Source organism: Vombatus ursinus, unplaced genomic scaffold (assembly GCF_900497805.2).
Source record: "Vombatus ursinus unplaced genomic scaffold, bare-nosed wombat genome assembly UNPS02010822.1, whole genome shotgun sequence".
Classification (NCBI taxonomy): domain Eukaryota; kingdom Metazoa; phylum Chordata; class Mammalia; order Diprotodontia; family Vombatidae; genus Vombatus; species Vombatus ursinus.
The window spans coordinates 2,049,028-2,066,617 of record NW_020950600.1 but is presented as its reverse complement, the minus strand read 5'-3'; the positions used below and the strand labels follow the sequence as shown (position 1 = coordinate 2,066,617).

The window sequence follows — 17,590 nt, the reverse complement described above, 5'->3', positions numbered from 1 at the left end:
ACAACTTGTTCAACCATTCCCCAATTGATGGACATCCCCTCAATTTCTAATTTTTTTGCCACCTCAAAAAGAGTTGCTATAAATATTTTGCACAAATAGGTCCTTTTCCCTTTTTTTCTGGATCCCTTTGGGATACAGATCTAGTAGTGGCATTGCTGGTTCAAAGTGTATGCACAGTTTTGTGGCCCTTTGGGCATGGTTCCAAATTGCTCTCCAGAATGATTGAATCAATTCACAACTTTGCTAACAGTACATTAGTGTCCCAGTTTTTTCACATCCCCTCCAACATTTGTCATTTTCCTTTTCTGTCATGTTAGACAATCTGATAGGTGTGAGGTGGCACTTCAAAGTTGTTTTAATTTGCAATTCTCTAATCAATAGTGATTTAGTGCATTTTTTCATATGACTATAGATAACTTAAATTTCTTCTGAAAAAATGCCTGTTTTCCTGCCTGTCCTTTAACCATTTTATCAATTGGGGAATGACTTGTATTTTTATAAATTTGACTCAGTTCTCTATATATTTTAGAAATGCGGCTTTTATCAGAAACACTTTCTGTAAAAATTTTTCCCAGCTTTCTGCTTTCTTTCTAATCTTGGCTGCATCGGTTTTGTTTATGCAAAAACTTTTAAATTTAATATAATCAAAATTATCCATCTTCCATCTCATAATGTTCTTTTTCTTTTGTTTGGTCAGAAATTCTTTCCTTCTCCATAAATCTGACAGGTAAACTACTTCATGCTCCTCCTAATTTGCCCATGATATGCCTTTATGTCTAAATCATGTACCCATTTTATCTTGGTATACAGTGTGAGATGTTGGTCTGTGCCTAATTTCTGCCAAACTGTTTTCCAGTTTTTCCCGGCAGTTTTTGTCAAAGAGTGAGTTCTTGTCCCAAAAGTCTTTGGATATATCAAACACTAGATTACTGTGGCCATTTACTGCTGTTTCTTGCTTACCTAATCCATTCCACTGATCCACTGCTCCATTTCTTAGCCAGTGCCAGATTGTTTTGATGATTACCACTGTATAATACAGTTTGAGATGTGGTATGGCTAAGCTATCTTCCTTCACATTTTTTCTTTGATTCCCTTGATATTCTTGACCTTTTGTTTTTCCAAATGAATTTTTTTTGCTATTTTTTCTAGCTCTATAAAATAATGTGTCTGGCTCTTAATAAATGCTTGCTGACTGATGGAGAGCAGACTGTGTCCATGAGCACAGATTGGCTTTGCTGCCCTCTGGGAAGCAGAAAGGGAAGACGGAAAACGCAGCACAAAACCAACTGGAGTTGGCTGTTGGCAGGTATGCCACCAGAGGCAGGAATCCAGTTCTCACCATTGGGTAGAGAATGATGGCTATGTCTTCTTAGTTTATCTTTCGTCGTGACTCAGATTCCTTTGCACGCTAAGCCAAAGAAAATTTGATGTGGCCTTGTTGGTGTAGTGGACAGGACTCTGGGCATAGAGTCATCATTCCCGACCTGGGTTCAAATCCCATTTCAGACACTTACTAGCTATATGATCTTATTAGGCAAGTCATGCCCCTTCTCTGTGCCTCAGTTTCCTCATTTGTAAAATGAGGGGGGTTAGACTCAATGACCTCCAAAGTTCCTTCTATGATCCTAATATTGGACCCTAAGTTAGTTATCTCCTCAAAGACATAGGTGACACAATCTTAGCCTGAGAACCCTGCCTGGCTTTTATTAGCTAGGTCCGATAGCTATGACTTGAGGGCTGTCAGACTACCCATCTCAGGGAGAATTTCTAGCCACCATACCCTAGCTGATTGGAGCTGAGGTAGCATGAAGGCAGCCCTGAAGAAATAAGCCAGAACCTGAGAACAAGGAGCAATGCCCACCAGCCTTCCAAGGGACCAGCCAAACAGGTTCCCTGTCAGAGACAGCCCACATAGCCAGGAGAGCCCAGGGGGCTGGCCTCCCTGCCAGGGACAGCTTCGTGATGCCATCACAAGAACATACTGGTGGTCCTGCGGCATCAGGGCTGTGAGGTATGCCTCCAGAGGGGCTGTCTACCACACATTTGCTCATACCTGCCCCTTGTTCGTGATCCCTAGTCAAGCCTAATCATGGGATGAGTATTGGTGGGAGTGTGTGCCCTGGGTTTACTGGGTGAGAATGAGGGGGCAGATGTTCTATTGCAACTTTTCTTACTGTGCTCTTTCCTTCAATGCCTTTGCTTTGAAGTAGTGGAGTTCTGTGAATGACTATAGGAAAGGTCAATGTATCATTGGGGGCTTATGAGTGAGGCATGATTTTGAGTGAATTCAAGCCCCAGACTATCTTAAACCTGAGGTAGTGGTTCTTCTGGGGTGGCCCCCACACTTGAGTGGGGGTGGGGACAAGCAGGCACAAGTGAGAAAGGGAAAAAGCAAGCAGGTCTGGCCAGTGTAAAGGGACACTTCCTCCCACAAGCATTCATCCTCCCCATAGGCCCAGCCTGAATCCCCATCAGGAGTGGCTTTGGGTCTTCTCAGTAAGGCATTGAGGACATGCTCACACTTTTCACGGAGAGGCGTCCACTAGCAGCCTCAAAGGCCCAGTACCCTTGAAGATCATCATATTGAACAGGCTACTTCCCTCATCTCCTCCCTTTCTGACACAATGCAACATTCTCAGCCTGGTTCTCAGGTTCTTCCTAATCAGGCTTCCATCCATCTCTCCAGTCTCATTTCACACTGGTCTCTTACATGTTCTTCATTCCAATCAGACTGCCTCCCATTTCCTTCCTCTGCTTACTGCAAAAAAAATGAATATTTCTCTTTTATATTTAATAACTAATTATTGTATTAGGACCAAAGTTTTTCCCCTTTTCTACTTCCTCATCCAGAAATCAACCAGTGCGGGAAATCTCTCTTGAAGATTTACCCAGGCCAAGATCTAATCAGAAAGTAAAAGAAATTCTAAGTTTAGGCTAATGAGTATATTTCTGCTTGTTGTGTTTGCTCAGACAGATCCTGGGTAAAGGTTGATTGTCTATTATGAAGACAGGTGATACAGAAATTGATGTCTCTTTTATCAAGATTTGAGCAGCCTAAGTCACATATCCCAAGACCTTCATTTTAACATAGCCCACACCTGTCTTTGTGTTAACCAATCTGAGTTGATTGCCCTGGGAACACCTGCTCTTCCAAGGGCATATAAAATGTGACCCCACTGCCATTAGGGGCCTTTGGTCTAAGAAAGATGGCCAAATGACCATCCTTTTATTAAGAAGCTGCTGACCTTATTAATAAAATAATTAAATTACCCAGAAACTATATCTCTCTAACTATTTTTTTTGGTGATACAATTGAGGTTAAGTGATTTGCCTAGGGTTACACAGCTAGTATCAAGTGTCTGAGGTCGGATTTGAATTCAGGTCTTCCTCACTCCAAGGCCAGTGCTCTATCCACTGCACCATCTAGCTGTCTCCGCGCTTGAACTTTTTAATTGTCATATTGCCTAGTCCCCCTAATTAGGTGCACTTTCTTGACCTTTGCCTCCTGGAATTCCTGGCTTCCTTGAAGACAAAGCTCAGATGTCACCTCCTACAGAAGATGGCACCTTGTCCTCTCCCTTGAAACACTGCTTTGTGCTGTTTTGAATATTTTACGTTTATTTTCCTTGTCTATGCAATGCCTCCCTGGAGGATAGAATTTTCTTGAAGGTAAAGATTGTTTCTTTAGGTCTTTGTAGCTCCTGTGCCTTATACATTGTTATTATACATGGTTATTGCATCAAACTGGGCGTTGTTCCCCAGGGTTCTGTTCACAGGCCCAATCTTTCTCTGCCTCCACTCACTACCATGGCTTCGGTCATTGCCTGTATTTACAATGGCCTGTAACACTTTGCCGCTGGATGCTCCTCAGGTACTCAAACTCAACATGTCCAAAGCCCAGCTTGTTAACTTTACCATCAAGCCTGCTTCTCTTTCTGACATCACTATCTCTGTGTGTAGGACCTGTATTCACACAGTTTCACAGGTTCAGAACCTTGGTATTTTCTCTTTATCTCTCCTGTTCCTCCACATTTATCCTTCCCAAGTCCTGATGATTCTACTTCTAAAGTCGCTTTCACTTTCATACCTTCTTCTGCACTCCATTACCACACCCCGAGTCTATTATAGTGACTTGCACAGTGAGTACTTAATGACTGCTTGCTGAATAAATGAACTGGAGCAGTCTCTTAACACAGCTTCTTATCTCCATTCTCTTTCCTCTGTATCCTTCACACCACCGTCAGAATCATCCTTATTGTACACAGAGTTGGTTGTGTTACTACTCTGCTCAAAAATCTGCCTTGGCTCGTTCTGGCCTACTAAGTCCTTGGTTTGGTTCTTGAGACTCATCAAAGCTAGCACGCATACCACTCCCCTTCTGGGCCATATCTCCTGTGACTCCCCTTTACGTGGCTCTCCTCTAACCTGCCTTGCCCTTTTCTGCTAATTCCCCCCATGTGAAGTGGCTGACGTGCTGCTGAATCCTGTCCCACTTTTAGAGTCCAACTCAAATGCTCTCCCTTTGAGGAAGTCTTCCTTTCTCTCTCTGTCAAAAAGGAGCTCCTTCCTTCCCACCTCTTCCTATACTACCTTACAAAGTACTTGGGTTTGACATAAATTCCATGAGGATAGGAACTATTCATAGCTAGGCTTTCTGTTTCCTCTAATGTACATGGTACAGTAGAGACTTAACAAATGTTTCCTGGGTTGAGTTTAATTGAGAGTGTTTTTGATCTGTAAAAAATATAACCCACATGTACAAAATTACTTACAGCAGTTCTTTTTGTGGTGGCAAAGAAATGGAAATTGAGAGAATACCCATCAATTGGGGAATGACTGAGCAAGTTGTGGTATGTGAATGTAATAGAATACTATTGTTGCTATAAGAAATGATGAACAGGTTGACTTCAGAAAAACCTGGAAAGACTTGTATGGTCTGATGCTGAGTGAAGTGAGCAGAACCAAGAGAATGTTGTACACAATAACAGCCACGTTGTGTGATGACTAATATTGATAAACTTAACTCTTCCTGGCAATACAAGGATCTAAGACATCTCCAAAGGCCTCATGGTGGAAAATGCTATCCATATCCAAAGAAAGAACTATGGAATTTGAATTCAGATTGAAGTATACTATTTACTATTTTTTTTCTCTTCTGCTGAGTTTTGTTTCCTCTTTCTGGTGGTTCCTCCTATTGGTTCTAATTTTTACTTACAACATCACTAATGTGAAAATATGTTTAATAGGAATGTATATATATAGCCTATATCGGATTGTGCGCCATCTTGAGAAGGGTGGTGGGAAGGAAGGGGGTAAAAAATTTTAAACTCAAAAGCATGTGGAAGTGCTTGTTGATAAATCAAAATAAATTAATAAAAAAATTTTAAAAAGATATAACCCATATGTACAAAATTATTTATAGCAGTTCTTTTTGTGGTGGCAAAGAATTGGAAATTGAGGGGATGCCCATCATTTGGGGAATGACTGAACAAGTTGTGGTAATATGAATATAATGGAATACTATTGTGCTATCAGAAATGATGAACAGGCAGATTTCAGAAAAACCTGGAAAGACTTATATGAACTGAGGCTGAGTAAAGTGAGCAGAACCAGGAGAACATTGTACACAGCAATAGCCACGTTGTGTGATGACCAGCTTTGATAGACATGGCTCTTCTAAGCAATGCAAGGATCTAAGACAACTCCAAAGGACTAATGATGGAAAATGCTATCCACCTCCAGAGAAAGAACTATGCAGTCTGAATGCAGATGGAAGCAGACTATTTGCTCTTCTTTTTTTATTGTTTTGTTTTGTTTCTTCTTTCTTGTGGTTCCTCCCATTAGTTCTAATTGTTCTTTATATCATGACTAATGTGAAAATATGCTTAATATGAATGTATAAGTAGAGCCTATATCAGATTGTACGCCATCTTGGGGAGGAGGGGAAGGAGGGGGAAAAAATCTAAAACTTAAAATCTTATGGAAGTGAATGTTGAAAACTTAAAGTAAATTATAAAAAAGATATAAAGTTAGGTATTGTCATATGTGTATATACACACACATATACATGCATCTATAAATTTCTAAATAGCAGATTTCTCTTTCTGGCTATATTCAGGCCAATATTAGCATAAAATTACAGAGGCACAGTGGAGAGATTACTGGACTTGGAGTCAGGAAGACCTGAGTTCAAATACTTCCTCTAACATTATCTGTCTGACCATGGGCAAGTCACATAACCTCTCTGAGCCTCATTTTCCTCATTTGTAAAATGGAGATAGTGTCTGTAGTATCTACCTCACAGGACTGATTGCTTAAATGAGATAATATATAGAAAGCATTTTGGAAGCTTTAATGTTCTATAGAAATGTCAGTTATTTAATAATAATAATAATATATCTCAGAGCATCCTTTGTGGCCAGGGAAAGTAAGTCTAAAATTCAGCATATGCTGTGGATAATCACCTAAATAGAGAGGCTGTCTGTGGCTAATTTAAAGCTGATTCTCAGATCCTTAACACCACCCCTATCACCTGATGCCATAGACAACCAACCTAGAGCACCATTAAGTAGGTTACTGGGGTGCTGCGTCTGAGGGCTTGGTGATCCTTGGCCTAATTTCCTGGACAAGATTGCAATTTGGATATGAGAAATCTTCTCATTTCCTGTGACTAGAGGAAAAAACAGACAAGTAAGACATAGTAATTAACCACGAGAGCTGGGGAGAGGGAGAGGGAGAGAAAAACAGAGACATAAACAGACCAAAGAAGAGGGGAGGGATCCTGAGATAAAGTGACAGGATCTCTAAAATGTCATTGGCCTGGAAACAAGGCCCATGGTTACCGTGCAACCACAGCTGGGTGAGCCCTGCCTATGTGGCTAGATGGGGATTTCTGCAAATGGGACAAAACTGCATCATGAGAGGGAAGTGTTGCCCAGTCCAGGTAGTTTCTATTTCTTCCCCTGTCAGTTCCCAAGAACCCTCTCTGACTCACGTCTGGTTACCCAGCTGTCTTCCCAGGACCATAGCCTTTACACTCTTGTGTTTTCATCTTTAGGGAAGAATCTAGCCAGGACCTCTACTCACCTGTCGTGATTATCTACATGAAGATGCTGCTTAGTGTAAGTGGGCTTTTCTTGCTCAGCTGTCCTGGGGCCAGGGAGTATAGAGACAAAGATGCAGGCTTGCCTTCTCAGAGGTCCCAATTTAATCCAGGAGAGATGGTCCCTACTTTTAGGCTGCTACCATTTTGTCGCTGACAATAATAACAGTACTTCCTATTTGTGGCATGCTTTAGAATCTGCCATAACACTTGTGTATATATATGTGTGTGTGTGTGTGTGTGTGTGTGTGTGTGTATATTCACATTCATTCTGTGAAGTAGGCAAGGCCTGGAGATAGCATGATGCAGTAGAAAGAAAATGTAATCAGAAAAAATGGCTTTCAATTTCACCTCCCACATTTGTTTGGTTTACTCTTACAGCAAGCAAGCTTGAGACCTGAGGCAAAGGCCTGGAGCTGGCCCGGGGCCCCAGGGACTAGACTGAACCCCAAAAGAAGCCAGACATCAAGCTGCACCCTTGACACAAAGCAAAGAGCACGCCCTACATGTGGAATATCTTCTGGAGGCTCCTCATCAGTCTATGTCCTTGTAACGTCCACTTACTGGAAATGTTGCATGAATACTAGGCTCCTTCATCACAGGACCCTAGATGGCAGAGAGTCCCACTAATTTGTGCCCATGGCCAGCAAATTTGCACCTCCTGCTCCCAATGTATCAGCCTGTCCTCGCTTCTTTCCTCCCTTTCTCTGTACTCTTGCCCCCTTCCCATGTATCATCTCCTTCCTTCCTAGTTGTCCAACTGGGTATATGTACTCCAAGGCTTCATCCTGGGCCCTCTTCCATTTTCTCATTATGCTTTCTCACTTGGTGAATTCATCTCCCATGAGTTTAATTATCTTCTCTGCGTAGACAGCTCTCAGACTGTCTTCCAAGCTCCAGACCCGCATCACCAGATGCCTATTGGATACCTCAAAGTGGATGGCCCATAGACAAAAATTCAGCCTGCCTAAAACAGAACTCAGGATCTTTCCCTCGAAATCCTCCCCTCTTCCACACTTCCCTGTTACTCTCAAAGGCACCACTGTCCTTCCAGCCCCCCAAACTCACACTGTCATTGTCATCCTTTCTTCCTCATTCTCACTCATGCCACAAATCTAATCAGCTGACGGATCTCATTATATTTTTCCCCATTTCCAATGTCTTCTCTCCACTAACACCGCAGCCTCCCCTGGTGCAAACCCAGGTCTTCCAGACTTCAGGCACAGGGCTCCGTGCACTGTGGCAGAGGTGTCCAACAGATAAAAACGGGGGCTGCTAAACCCTCTGGAAGATCCCTGCAGACTACACCTTGATTTAGAAGAACACATATTGATGTCATCTCTGTTTTATTGGATTTTATTTGCTGAATATTTCCTAATTAACATGGTAATCTGGTTCAGACCACACTCAGGAGTGTTGTCAGCCACATGTGGCTCGGGGACCACATGTTTGACACCTCTGTGCTGTGGCACAGGGCCACTCCAGTGGTAGAGTGGACAGAGTCCTGGGCCTGGAGTCAGAAAGATCTGAGTTCAAATCCCGCCTAGCTGTGTGACCCTGGACGAGTCACTTCACCTCTGTTTGCCTCAATTTCCTCATCTATAAAATGAGGATCATAACAGTAACATCCCCCCAGAGCTGTGAGGATCAAATAAGATATTTGTAAAGTTCCTGGCACAGTGCCTGGCTCACAGGTGATACTTAATAAATGCTTGTTCCTTTTTCCCTCTTGTTTCCCCTTGGAGTCATCCCCCCCCTTCCCTCTCCTTCACACTGCAGAGCCAGTCAGTTGCCAAATCTTGCAAATTCTGCCTCCGTGAGATCTCAGAAGGCAGATGACCCCTCCACCTTACACAAATACCTGTCTAGTTCAGGCTCTCATTATTTCTCATCTATGTAACAAGAGTGGGCCCCCTGTGGGTAACGAGGCCTGTCGTTGTGTGGCTTGGAGGGAGGCAGGATAAACCTCTCTAGCTTCTTCTCTGCTGACATTTCTCCAGGGGAGACGTTCACTCCTGCCAGGTCTATGATTGAGTTCCATCTAACTGCTGATCATTTTGTCATTATTGTTGGGGTCCAGGGGACCCCAAGGTCTGTATCCAAGGCTTGACTCCTTTCCTACCATTCACCAATTCCATGATGAGCACATATAGTAAATAGCAAAGAAAACTCATTTATCCAAATCAATAGCAAAACATAAGTCAAAGAAGGCATACATTGGAGAGTATATACCAGACAATACAGAGTAAAGGAGCTCTCTCATTGGGAGTGAGATAACTCAACTCAACCAAAAGAGATCAAACGTGATCGCCTCCTAGGAGGAACTCACTGCAGTCTGTAGTGTAGCAAGCAAGGACTAGGGGTGTGGTAGAGATTGCTGGTTGGCCTTTTCCATCTTTTCTTTTAAAGCTGGACGCCAGGAGCCCCTGATGTGACTTGATACTTAAATTGTCTGGAAGAGGCATGAGGAAGGCTGCAACTCTCCCACTTTCACCAACTCCACCCACCCCTCATGGCAGGACTGGGCCAGGCCTTCATCTCCACCAGTAAGAAGAATCCCATACCAGTGGGCAATAGTTTATAATTGGTTTTCCTGCTTCCAGTGTTCCCCCTGTCCAAACCATACAGGGTGCCTAACTTCTTTTTTCCTAAGACACAAGTCTGACCTTGTTTCTCCTATTGGCTCCTCATTACCTCTCAGACTGAGAATCTCAATCTTTTTTGTGTCATTAATCCCTTGACCTACAGATGCTTTCTGAGAATAATGTTTTTAAATGTATAAAGTAAAATACATAGAAAGGAAACCACTTATATTGAAATAAAGATGTAATTTTTCTCTTCCAAGTTCACTGACCACCTGAAATCCATCCATGGTCCCCTTGGGAGTCTGTGAATTCCAGACTATGAGCCCCTGCTCTAGGATAAAACACAAACACAGTTAGGCATTTAAAACTCTCCATAAACTGGTTGCCACCTCCATTTCCAGTCTGCCCCCACATCCCTCTCAATTACAGGACAGCTATTTCCTCCCCCACAAAAGAAATGCTTAAGACACAAACAATTCATAAGCATGCATTAACAAGTCCTCAAGTCCTCAAACTCACAGGTTTGGATTCAGTCAAAGGGCTGCACTTGAGGACCTAGAGGGCCACATGTGGCCTTGAGGCCACAGGTTCCCCACCCCTGTGATACCCTATCTCCTGCTTGTAGGCAGTCACATATCCCATGCCTAGAATGCACCCCTTCTTTTTCTCCAGCCCTCAGAAACTCAGTTCAAATGCTACTTCCTCCATGAAACCTTTCCTGATCCTCCCATTTGTTAGGAATTTCCCTTTTAAATTTTCCTTTTGCTGCATTGATTTGTACTGCAGCCCCATAGTAGTGCCTTGAGGCAAAGAACTGTTTCTTCCTCCCCCTCCCACCTAGGATATCGAGATGCTTAAGAAATATTTGTTAAATTGAATTATGAATATACAGAGAGAAGTCTTCTTTGTAATTTAGTACATTAAAAAAAGATCATTTGCAGGAAACCGAATGGCACACTTCAAACAAAGATAAATGTTTCCTGGTTAGAATAATTTTTCACAATCAGAATCATATTTTATTCAGAAAATCCGTATTGCATTCAAATGCTTATCCTACAAAACATCTAGCTCTTATTTTCCATCAGCCACATCTGTGCACAAAAGTGTAAAGTAGGTGAGATTTGTTTTGGAACATCTTCCTACCTTTCTTGTTTCTTTGAAAACATTCTTTATTGTTCTTTTGTTTTTCCATCATGAACACTTCCCGTGGCCTTCTCACTTCCCCCTTCAGAGAGTCATCCTTTATAACCAGTTCAACAAAACTAACCAATATCATCCAAATCTATTATTATATGTAATGGGCAAGTCATTTCAATATCTGTCTGCCTCAGTTTCTTCGCCTGTAAAAGGGAGTCAAAAATAGCACCTCCTTCCCAGGGTTCTTGAGAAGAACAGATGAGATATTTGTGAAGTGCTTTGCCAACTTTAAAACACAATAGGAATGCTAGCTATTACTATTATTGGAAAGGTGAAAAATTGTGGCACGTGAATATCACTGAACGCTGAAACAGTAATGACAAATAAGAATTCAGAGAAACTGGGGGAGGATTTGTATGAATGAATAGCAGAGCTAAGGAAGCAGAAACAAGAATAATTAATACAATGACTGTAATGTAAGTAAAAACAACGTTGCAAGACCTCAGAGCTGGTAGCAGTGCAGTGACCCAATGTGACTTCAGAGGACTGATGGAGAAACTTCCTTCCTATAGGAAGAAGTATAGACTGTGCAGTGCAGAATGAGGCATACCTTCACAGGCGTGGCCAGTGTGTTGGTTTGCCTTGCTTACCTGTACTTTGTGGGAAGGAAAGGCTCAGGTGAGACACGTAGGGTAAGGGAAGGAGTAACTGGGAAGTGATAACACTTTTTTGAAAAAGTACCAACAAGGAAAAGAAAATGGGGCTGATGAATAACGCTCAGGGTAATGCTCAAAATATGGATATGCTACTGAATCTGAAAATGTCACAGTTGAATCTAAAGGTTTCATAAGAGCAAGAGGTTGACTGGCCTTTCAAATGTGATGGATGACCCATTTATATTCCAAATAAATATTCTAAATAAATTCTATTTTGAAATGATTACAGAATTTACATAATCTCAGAATTTCAGAGTTAGAGGAAGCTTCAGCAGCTTCCAAAAGAAATCCCCACTACAGCAGGCCCATTGAGTCTGAAGCCTTCAGCTTCTGTCAGAAGATTTCCAGTGAAGGGAAACCTACCAACCATAGCCCAATACAGCCCATTCCACTTTTGGTTGGTTCAGATCTGCAGGTCCCTAGATCTCCAGCTGGGAGCTACCTCAGAAGACATCTAGACCAACCCTCTGATTTTAGAGAGGACGACGCTGAGGCCCCAGGAAGAAATGATTGGTCCATACCAGGTCCATACCAGGCAGAAAGTGTTGGAGGCAGGATTAGAATCCAGATCCTCATACTCCAAAGTCAGTACTCTTTCCACCATGCTGAATTGGTTGAAGATTTTTTTCATGCATCAAGCCTAAGTTTGCCTCTTTGCCACTTCCACCCATTTCTCCCACTTCTGCACTCTGGGGCCAAACAGAAACTTCTATTCCTTCCTCTGTGTGGTTAAACAGAAAACTTCCTCCAGGTTAAACAACCCTAGTTCTTTCAGGCAATCCCCATATAACATGGATCAAGGCCCTTCACCATTCTGGTTGGCCTCCTGTGGATATTCAACTAGTTTGGCACCCAGAACTGAATGGAACACTTCTGATGTGGGATGACCAAGGCTGAGCACAGCAGAATGATCACCCCTCCTTCCCAGAAGCTCTGCATGGTCATGCATCCTAAGATTGCACTAGCTTTTTCTTCACTTTAGTGTCCTAAAGAAGTCTTGCTTGGAAGCCACCTGATCATGTGGAGGTAGCCCTGAGGTCTCAGCTAGCTCTCAAAGGTGCTACTAAGTTCTGAAGACAAGTATTGGCCTAGAATAGACTTTGGGTGGCACTTGTCTGAAGACCTGGCTCGTTAAGTTGGAAGAGATACAGTGCCAGGTTGGCCCTAAGACGGCAAACTTTTCCACCATAACTCCCAGAGGCCCCTAGAGGGTTGTAGTTTGTGAGAAACTATCTCCATCACAGAAATCCTGGCTCCTTGAAGTACCAAGACTGTTTATTTCTAGGGGAAACTCACCTTACTTCCCATCCATATGTCATGCCATTGAATGGTTGTGAGTAATCTAATCCAAGATGGTGGCCTGGAGTAGGTGAACTGTAGACTGTATTTGATAAGGGACAGAGAAGGTGGAAAGTGCATCGTAGGTTCTAGAGACAATTAGTGTAAAGATGTAGTAAAGTGAATGCAGAGGATGCAGTCAGTCAGTGTTCCTGGAATGAAGGGTCCCTTGGGGAAGCTACAGAAATAAAACTGGTAATGTAGGACAGGAGGACAGAGAAGTGGGGAGAGTGGCATTGAAGGTCAGGAAAAAGAGATTGGCTGTCATGTGGCTGGCTCTAGGGAACTGTGTTAGGTTGTTGAGCAGCCCTTCTCTGGTGTAGACCGACATCCTTTAGAACGTGTACCTTCAATATTTTCTTTTGCCACATCTTCCCTCTCTGAGCCAAGCCTGTCCTTTCCTGTATTATCTACCTGTCTAGGGGCTACTCACTAGGTCATACTTCCATCCCATTTGTAAATTTAAATGGTTTAACCTGGGTGTGGCTTTTCTCCTCTATTTCTGCTTTCTGTGGAACTCTGTACTTCTTATTCCAAATCACAGAATTTCAGAGCTGGGATCTCAGAGACCACTCCTCCCCATGGGCAGCAGGTCCCAGGACTCTAGTGCTGGAGTTCCTCTCTCCATCATGTTACCTATCAATTCAATTAAAAAAATTTAATCACCTACTACGGGCCTTTCACAATGTTAGGTGCTAGGGATACACAAACAAAAAGGAAACAGCCCCTGCCCTCGAGGAGCTTACATTTTACCTTTGGAGAAACAACACGTAGACAGAGATAGACAGAGAAATACAAAGTAAATTCAGTGGGATATTGGGAGAGAGCAGTAACACTTGGGGAGGAGGTGGGGAGGATGAAGGGGCTGCTTGAGATGAACCTTAAAGGGCTTCAGAGATTCCAAAGGATAGAAGTGAGGAGAGAGAGCATTCTAGGCATGGGGAACAGTGTTCAAAGGCACAAAGGTGATATCTGGAATGTTGTCTGCCAGGAAAAGGAAGATAATTGTCCTGTTATCCTGGAGCCTTAGTCCCCAAGGAAAATCAGAAGCTTCCTTTTCTTACTATTAGGCAGTGTAGTATATGGTCAAAAGAGCACTGGACTTGAAGTCAAAAGAGACCTGGATTCAAATCTTGGCTCTATACTTTCAAGCTATGGAGCAGCCCTGGGCAAATTATTAAGCCTCAGTTTCCTCCTCTGTGCAATGGGGCTGATAATACCTGTGCTCTGTACCTCATGGGGCAGTTTGAGGAGAGTGCTCAGAAGATGTGAAGGAGCTGTAAAGCTGTGGCTATTATGAGTTATTTCAGATCTGCTGTCCCCCCTAACTTTTCTTTACCTATTCCCATGGTCAGGCAGTAAGTCCATAGTATGGATGGAGTATTCCCTGCATGCCAAGCTGTGGCCTGGACACTGTGGGAGCTGTAGAGGAAAAAGACGCAGTTCTCACCTTTAGGAAGTTCCCAGTTTAATAGGAGAGACAAGGTACATACTGTGGAGTGACTAAATATATACAAGATGAAAACAGAACAACCTCAGTTTGTTAATGGTGTAGTTTCCCATCCTTCTTTGTCCTTTAGGGAGCCTTTCTCCCATGTCTTTTCCTGTGTCCCATCTTACATTTGTCCTTTGACTCCTTCCTTTTGGCTCTTTCATAGCCCTGACTATGCCTAGGTACTCCTAAACCTATGGTAGCATTGTGTTCTTCAGAAGCCAATGCCTAAAACTCACTCAGCTCCAGGCTCCAGACTTAATGCACTAACATCAACAATCCAGCTGGGCTATATTGGGGCCATTTTAGCACCCTACAGCAACCTAACCTTGTGGAGAAAGCACTGGATTTGGAATCAGAAAGGGGAAGGTTAAAATCCAGCCTAAGTAACCCAGGGCGAGTCATTGTGCCCTAAGTGTCTCCCTAACACTATTGGAAGCCAGAGATGGGTCGGATCTACATCGGGAAGAAGTTTCTGATCCAAATCTCAAAACTTTCTTGTATATTCATAGTGGTGGGGAGGGTGGGGGAGGCAGGGGGGCAAAAAGGGGATCCTTCTTTGATTTATCCTACTTTCCATTTCCGGTGTGTGTTATTAGAGCCATGTTCCTCTTCAAAAGGAAACTGTCAAGAAGTTCAAGAGATTTCTTCGAAAAGAAAGACTTCTCCATGTCCCTGGCCCCCGAATTTGAGCCCATGGTTAGCTCATGATGGAAGGATTCCCGAGACCGTGGCAGGATTGGATTCCTATGCACCCCACCTCCCTTAACCTATCCAACCCCGGCCCACACAAACGCCAGCAACGGGTTACCCCTGGGAGACCTACTCTGTGGTAAAGTCAGAGCTTGCCACACCATCCCCTTGGCTCAAACCGGTGTCCCCCGTGTCTCCCTCAGCGCCTCCACCGCAGCGCCCCAGAAGGGAGGATCCTTGATTCCGCAGTGCCTTCAGTCCATCTCCAAAGGCCCTGCGAACAGCTGAAGAGGAAAAATAGAAAAGGAGGGGATCGAGGGCAGCATTGAGGGCGCTGAACAGCACAGCGTACTTCCGCCAACTTGGGATTTTGCCTTCATAAAACCCTATCACATGGGAGACATTGTAAGGTGCAAAGCAGAGCAGGAAATTGAGGAGAGTCACGACCGCCAGGCCCACGGCTCTGCGCTGTCGCTTGGCTCCCACCTGTGGCTGGCCCAGCATGAGATACACAAAGCGCCAGTAACAGAAGATAGTCACTGCCATGGGCAGGCAGAAGAGAACCAGACAGAGCTCCAGCCGAAATGAGAGAACCACATGCAGCTGGCGATCATTAAAATCGTTGTAGCATTCAAAGTCCGTCTGGTTCTCACTAGTTTTGTTTTTTGGTTCCAAATACTCCACCACGATGACCACGCTGCAGTGTCCGAAGGACAGGATCCAGGCCACCAGAGCAGCAGCTAGTCCATATATGGGCCGCCGGGAGATCTTGTACTGGACCGGGAAGGCCACCCCCAGGTACCTCTCGATGCTGATTGCGGCCAGCAGCCACGTGCTACAGTAGATGCTGCTGTAGAAGCCAAACACAGTGAGAGCACAGGTGGCCTTCCCCAGGAGCCAGCGGGAGTTATTGGCAGCCTCAACGATCTTGAAAGGCAGCAATAGGAGCAGGAGGAGATCTGCCAGTGTGAGGCTGAGCAGGAGGACGTGAATCGGGGCTGGGTGGGGCTGCCGGACTCTGCGGATGAAGGCACGAAGGGCCAGGAGGTTGGCGGGGAGACCGATGACAAAGGTCATGGCGTAGAGGGCAAGGAGCAAATAGTCTCCTGTCCTTTGGTCCATTCAGCTACGGTGGAAAGAGGCAAAATTAGGAGGAACCCCCTTCAGCCTGGATCCCCCAGCCTCCCATCCAGTCTCCCCTCTTGGGATTCTAGCTACCTTCTCCTCTCCCAGGAATCTCTCCGTCAGTACTGCCTGCTCACACCACCTGTCAGTGCCCCACAGAGTAATTATTGACTTTGCCTTGGGAGGGATATTAGGTTCCAGTTATTACATTCGCCATCATGTATCTCTGGGGGAGACCAGCGTCTGGCTTCTAAAGGGCATCCTCTCTTTGTCTCCCATGGCCTTCCCAATCCCATCTGCCAGTGCAGGAAGAGGCTCTTGTCCCGTTCCACTTAGAGAAATGAAGGAGTGGTCCTCCAGGCCCCATCATGGAGAACGGATCACTTTCTTCGTGTAGGACAGGTATCATGTGAAGCCAGAAATCCTGCAAGCAGCCTCTGGCTTTCCCCTGAAGACTCTGCTTTGTTCCCTGGGCTTTGCCCCCAAATTCCCAGGGCACTGACAGCAGCTTGTCGTCTTCACTATTCTCAAAACAACAGAATTTAGCTCCTGGTTGTCCCCCTCCTACTCTGTTCCTAACTACCCCCTTACTTAGGGGACCTGGTTCATGACCCTTACCCTAGGGGGTAAGGTCTTCAAATTTCTAGTTTGGGTTCTGGTCCAGGAGTATCCAGCCCTCCCGGCCCTTCTCTGCACCTCACACCCTGCCCCCTTTATAGAAAGCAGTTTTTTTCTCAGACTGCATTTCTATCCTATCTATGTGTTTAAACTATGCATAAGGGAAGCTGGTCACAAGCCAAATAGGCTTGTGAGTGAAGTTCTAGTTCAAATGTTCCCACTCTTGGGTTTGCCCCAGATCATTTCATATTTCATCAAAAGAATGCCCATGCCATAACTGATAGGACAGTTTTTATTACTGCCTCTACTTCTAATTAGGAACCACTGAAGCTTTTTGGTGCCCAAACTAACTGCCTGGTCCAACATCACCTTTGGTCTCTCCTTCCATGGGTTTCTCCCCCGACGCTATCCCCTGCCTCCAAGCCTCATCCCCTTATTCCATCTTTAGCAGTGTCCCCTGCCATGACCACACCTTCAGCTATAATCCCAGCATCCCATTTCTAAGAGCACAAGCAATAGGAACCTGATTGCCTTGTCTTATCCTGTTGTCAGATGGATGGCTTCTGGAATCAGCCTCAAGTAGAAGTCTTTAGTCTTCTGGTTAAAGGCACAGAATTTTAGGTGCTGCTACCATCAATTTCATGCCAGAGAAATAAAGCAGGGAAGTTAGCTGGCTGAGGGTTTTTATATCAAGATAAGTCACGTGGTTAGAGAGAGGAAGGTCAGAAGTTGAGCTGTCTCCTCCAAGAACCCAGAACCAAGTTCTCATACTTCTAACCTTAAT

The 17,590-nt window shown here is 44.2% G+C and overlaps 1 protein-coding gene across 1 annotated transcript; it reads right to left on the bottom strand.

Annotated features, from left to right (window-relative positions):
• Positions 1–14,890: 14,890 nt before the first annotated feature.
• FFAR2 (free fatty acid receptor 2) lies at positions 14,891–16,185 on the bottom strand. Its single transcript, XM_027855310.1, has one exon. The coding sequence runs from the start codon at positions 16,183–16,185 to the stop codon at positions 15,193–15,195; it is 993 nt and encodes a 330-aa protein (XP_027711111.1). The 3' UTR covers positions 14,891–15,192.
• Between the last annotated feature and the right edge of the window lie 1,405 nt (positions 16,186–17,590).

Coding starts and splice junctions, on each gene's coding strand:
- FFAR2 (XM_027855310.1), bottom strand. CDS start 16,185: ATGGACCAAAGGACAGGAGACTATTTGCTCCTTGCCCTCTACGCCATG.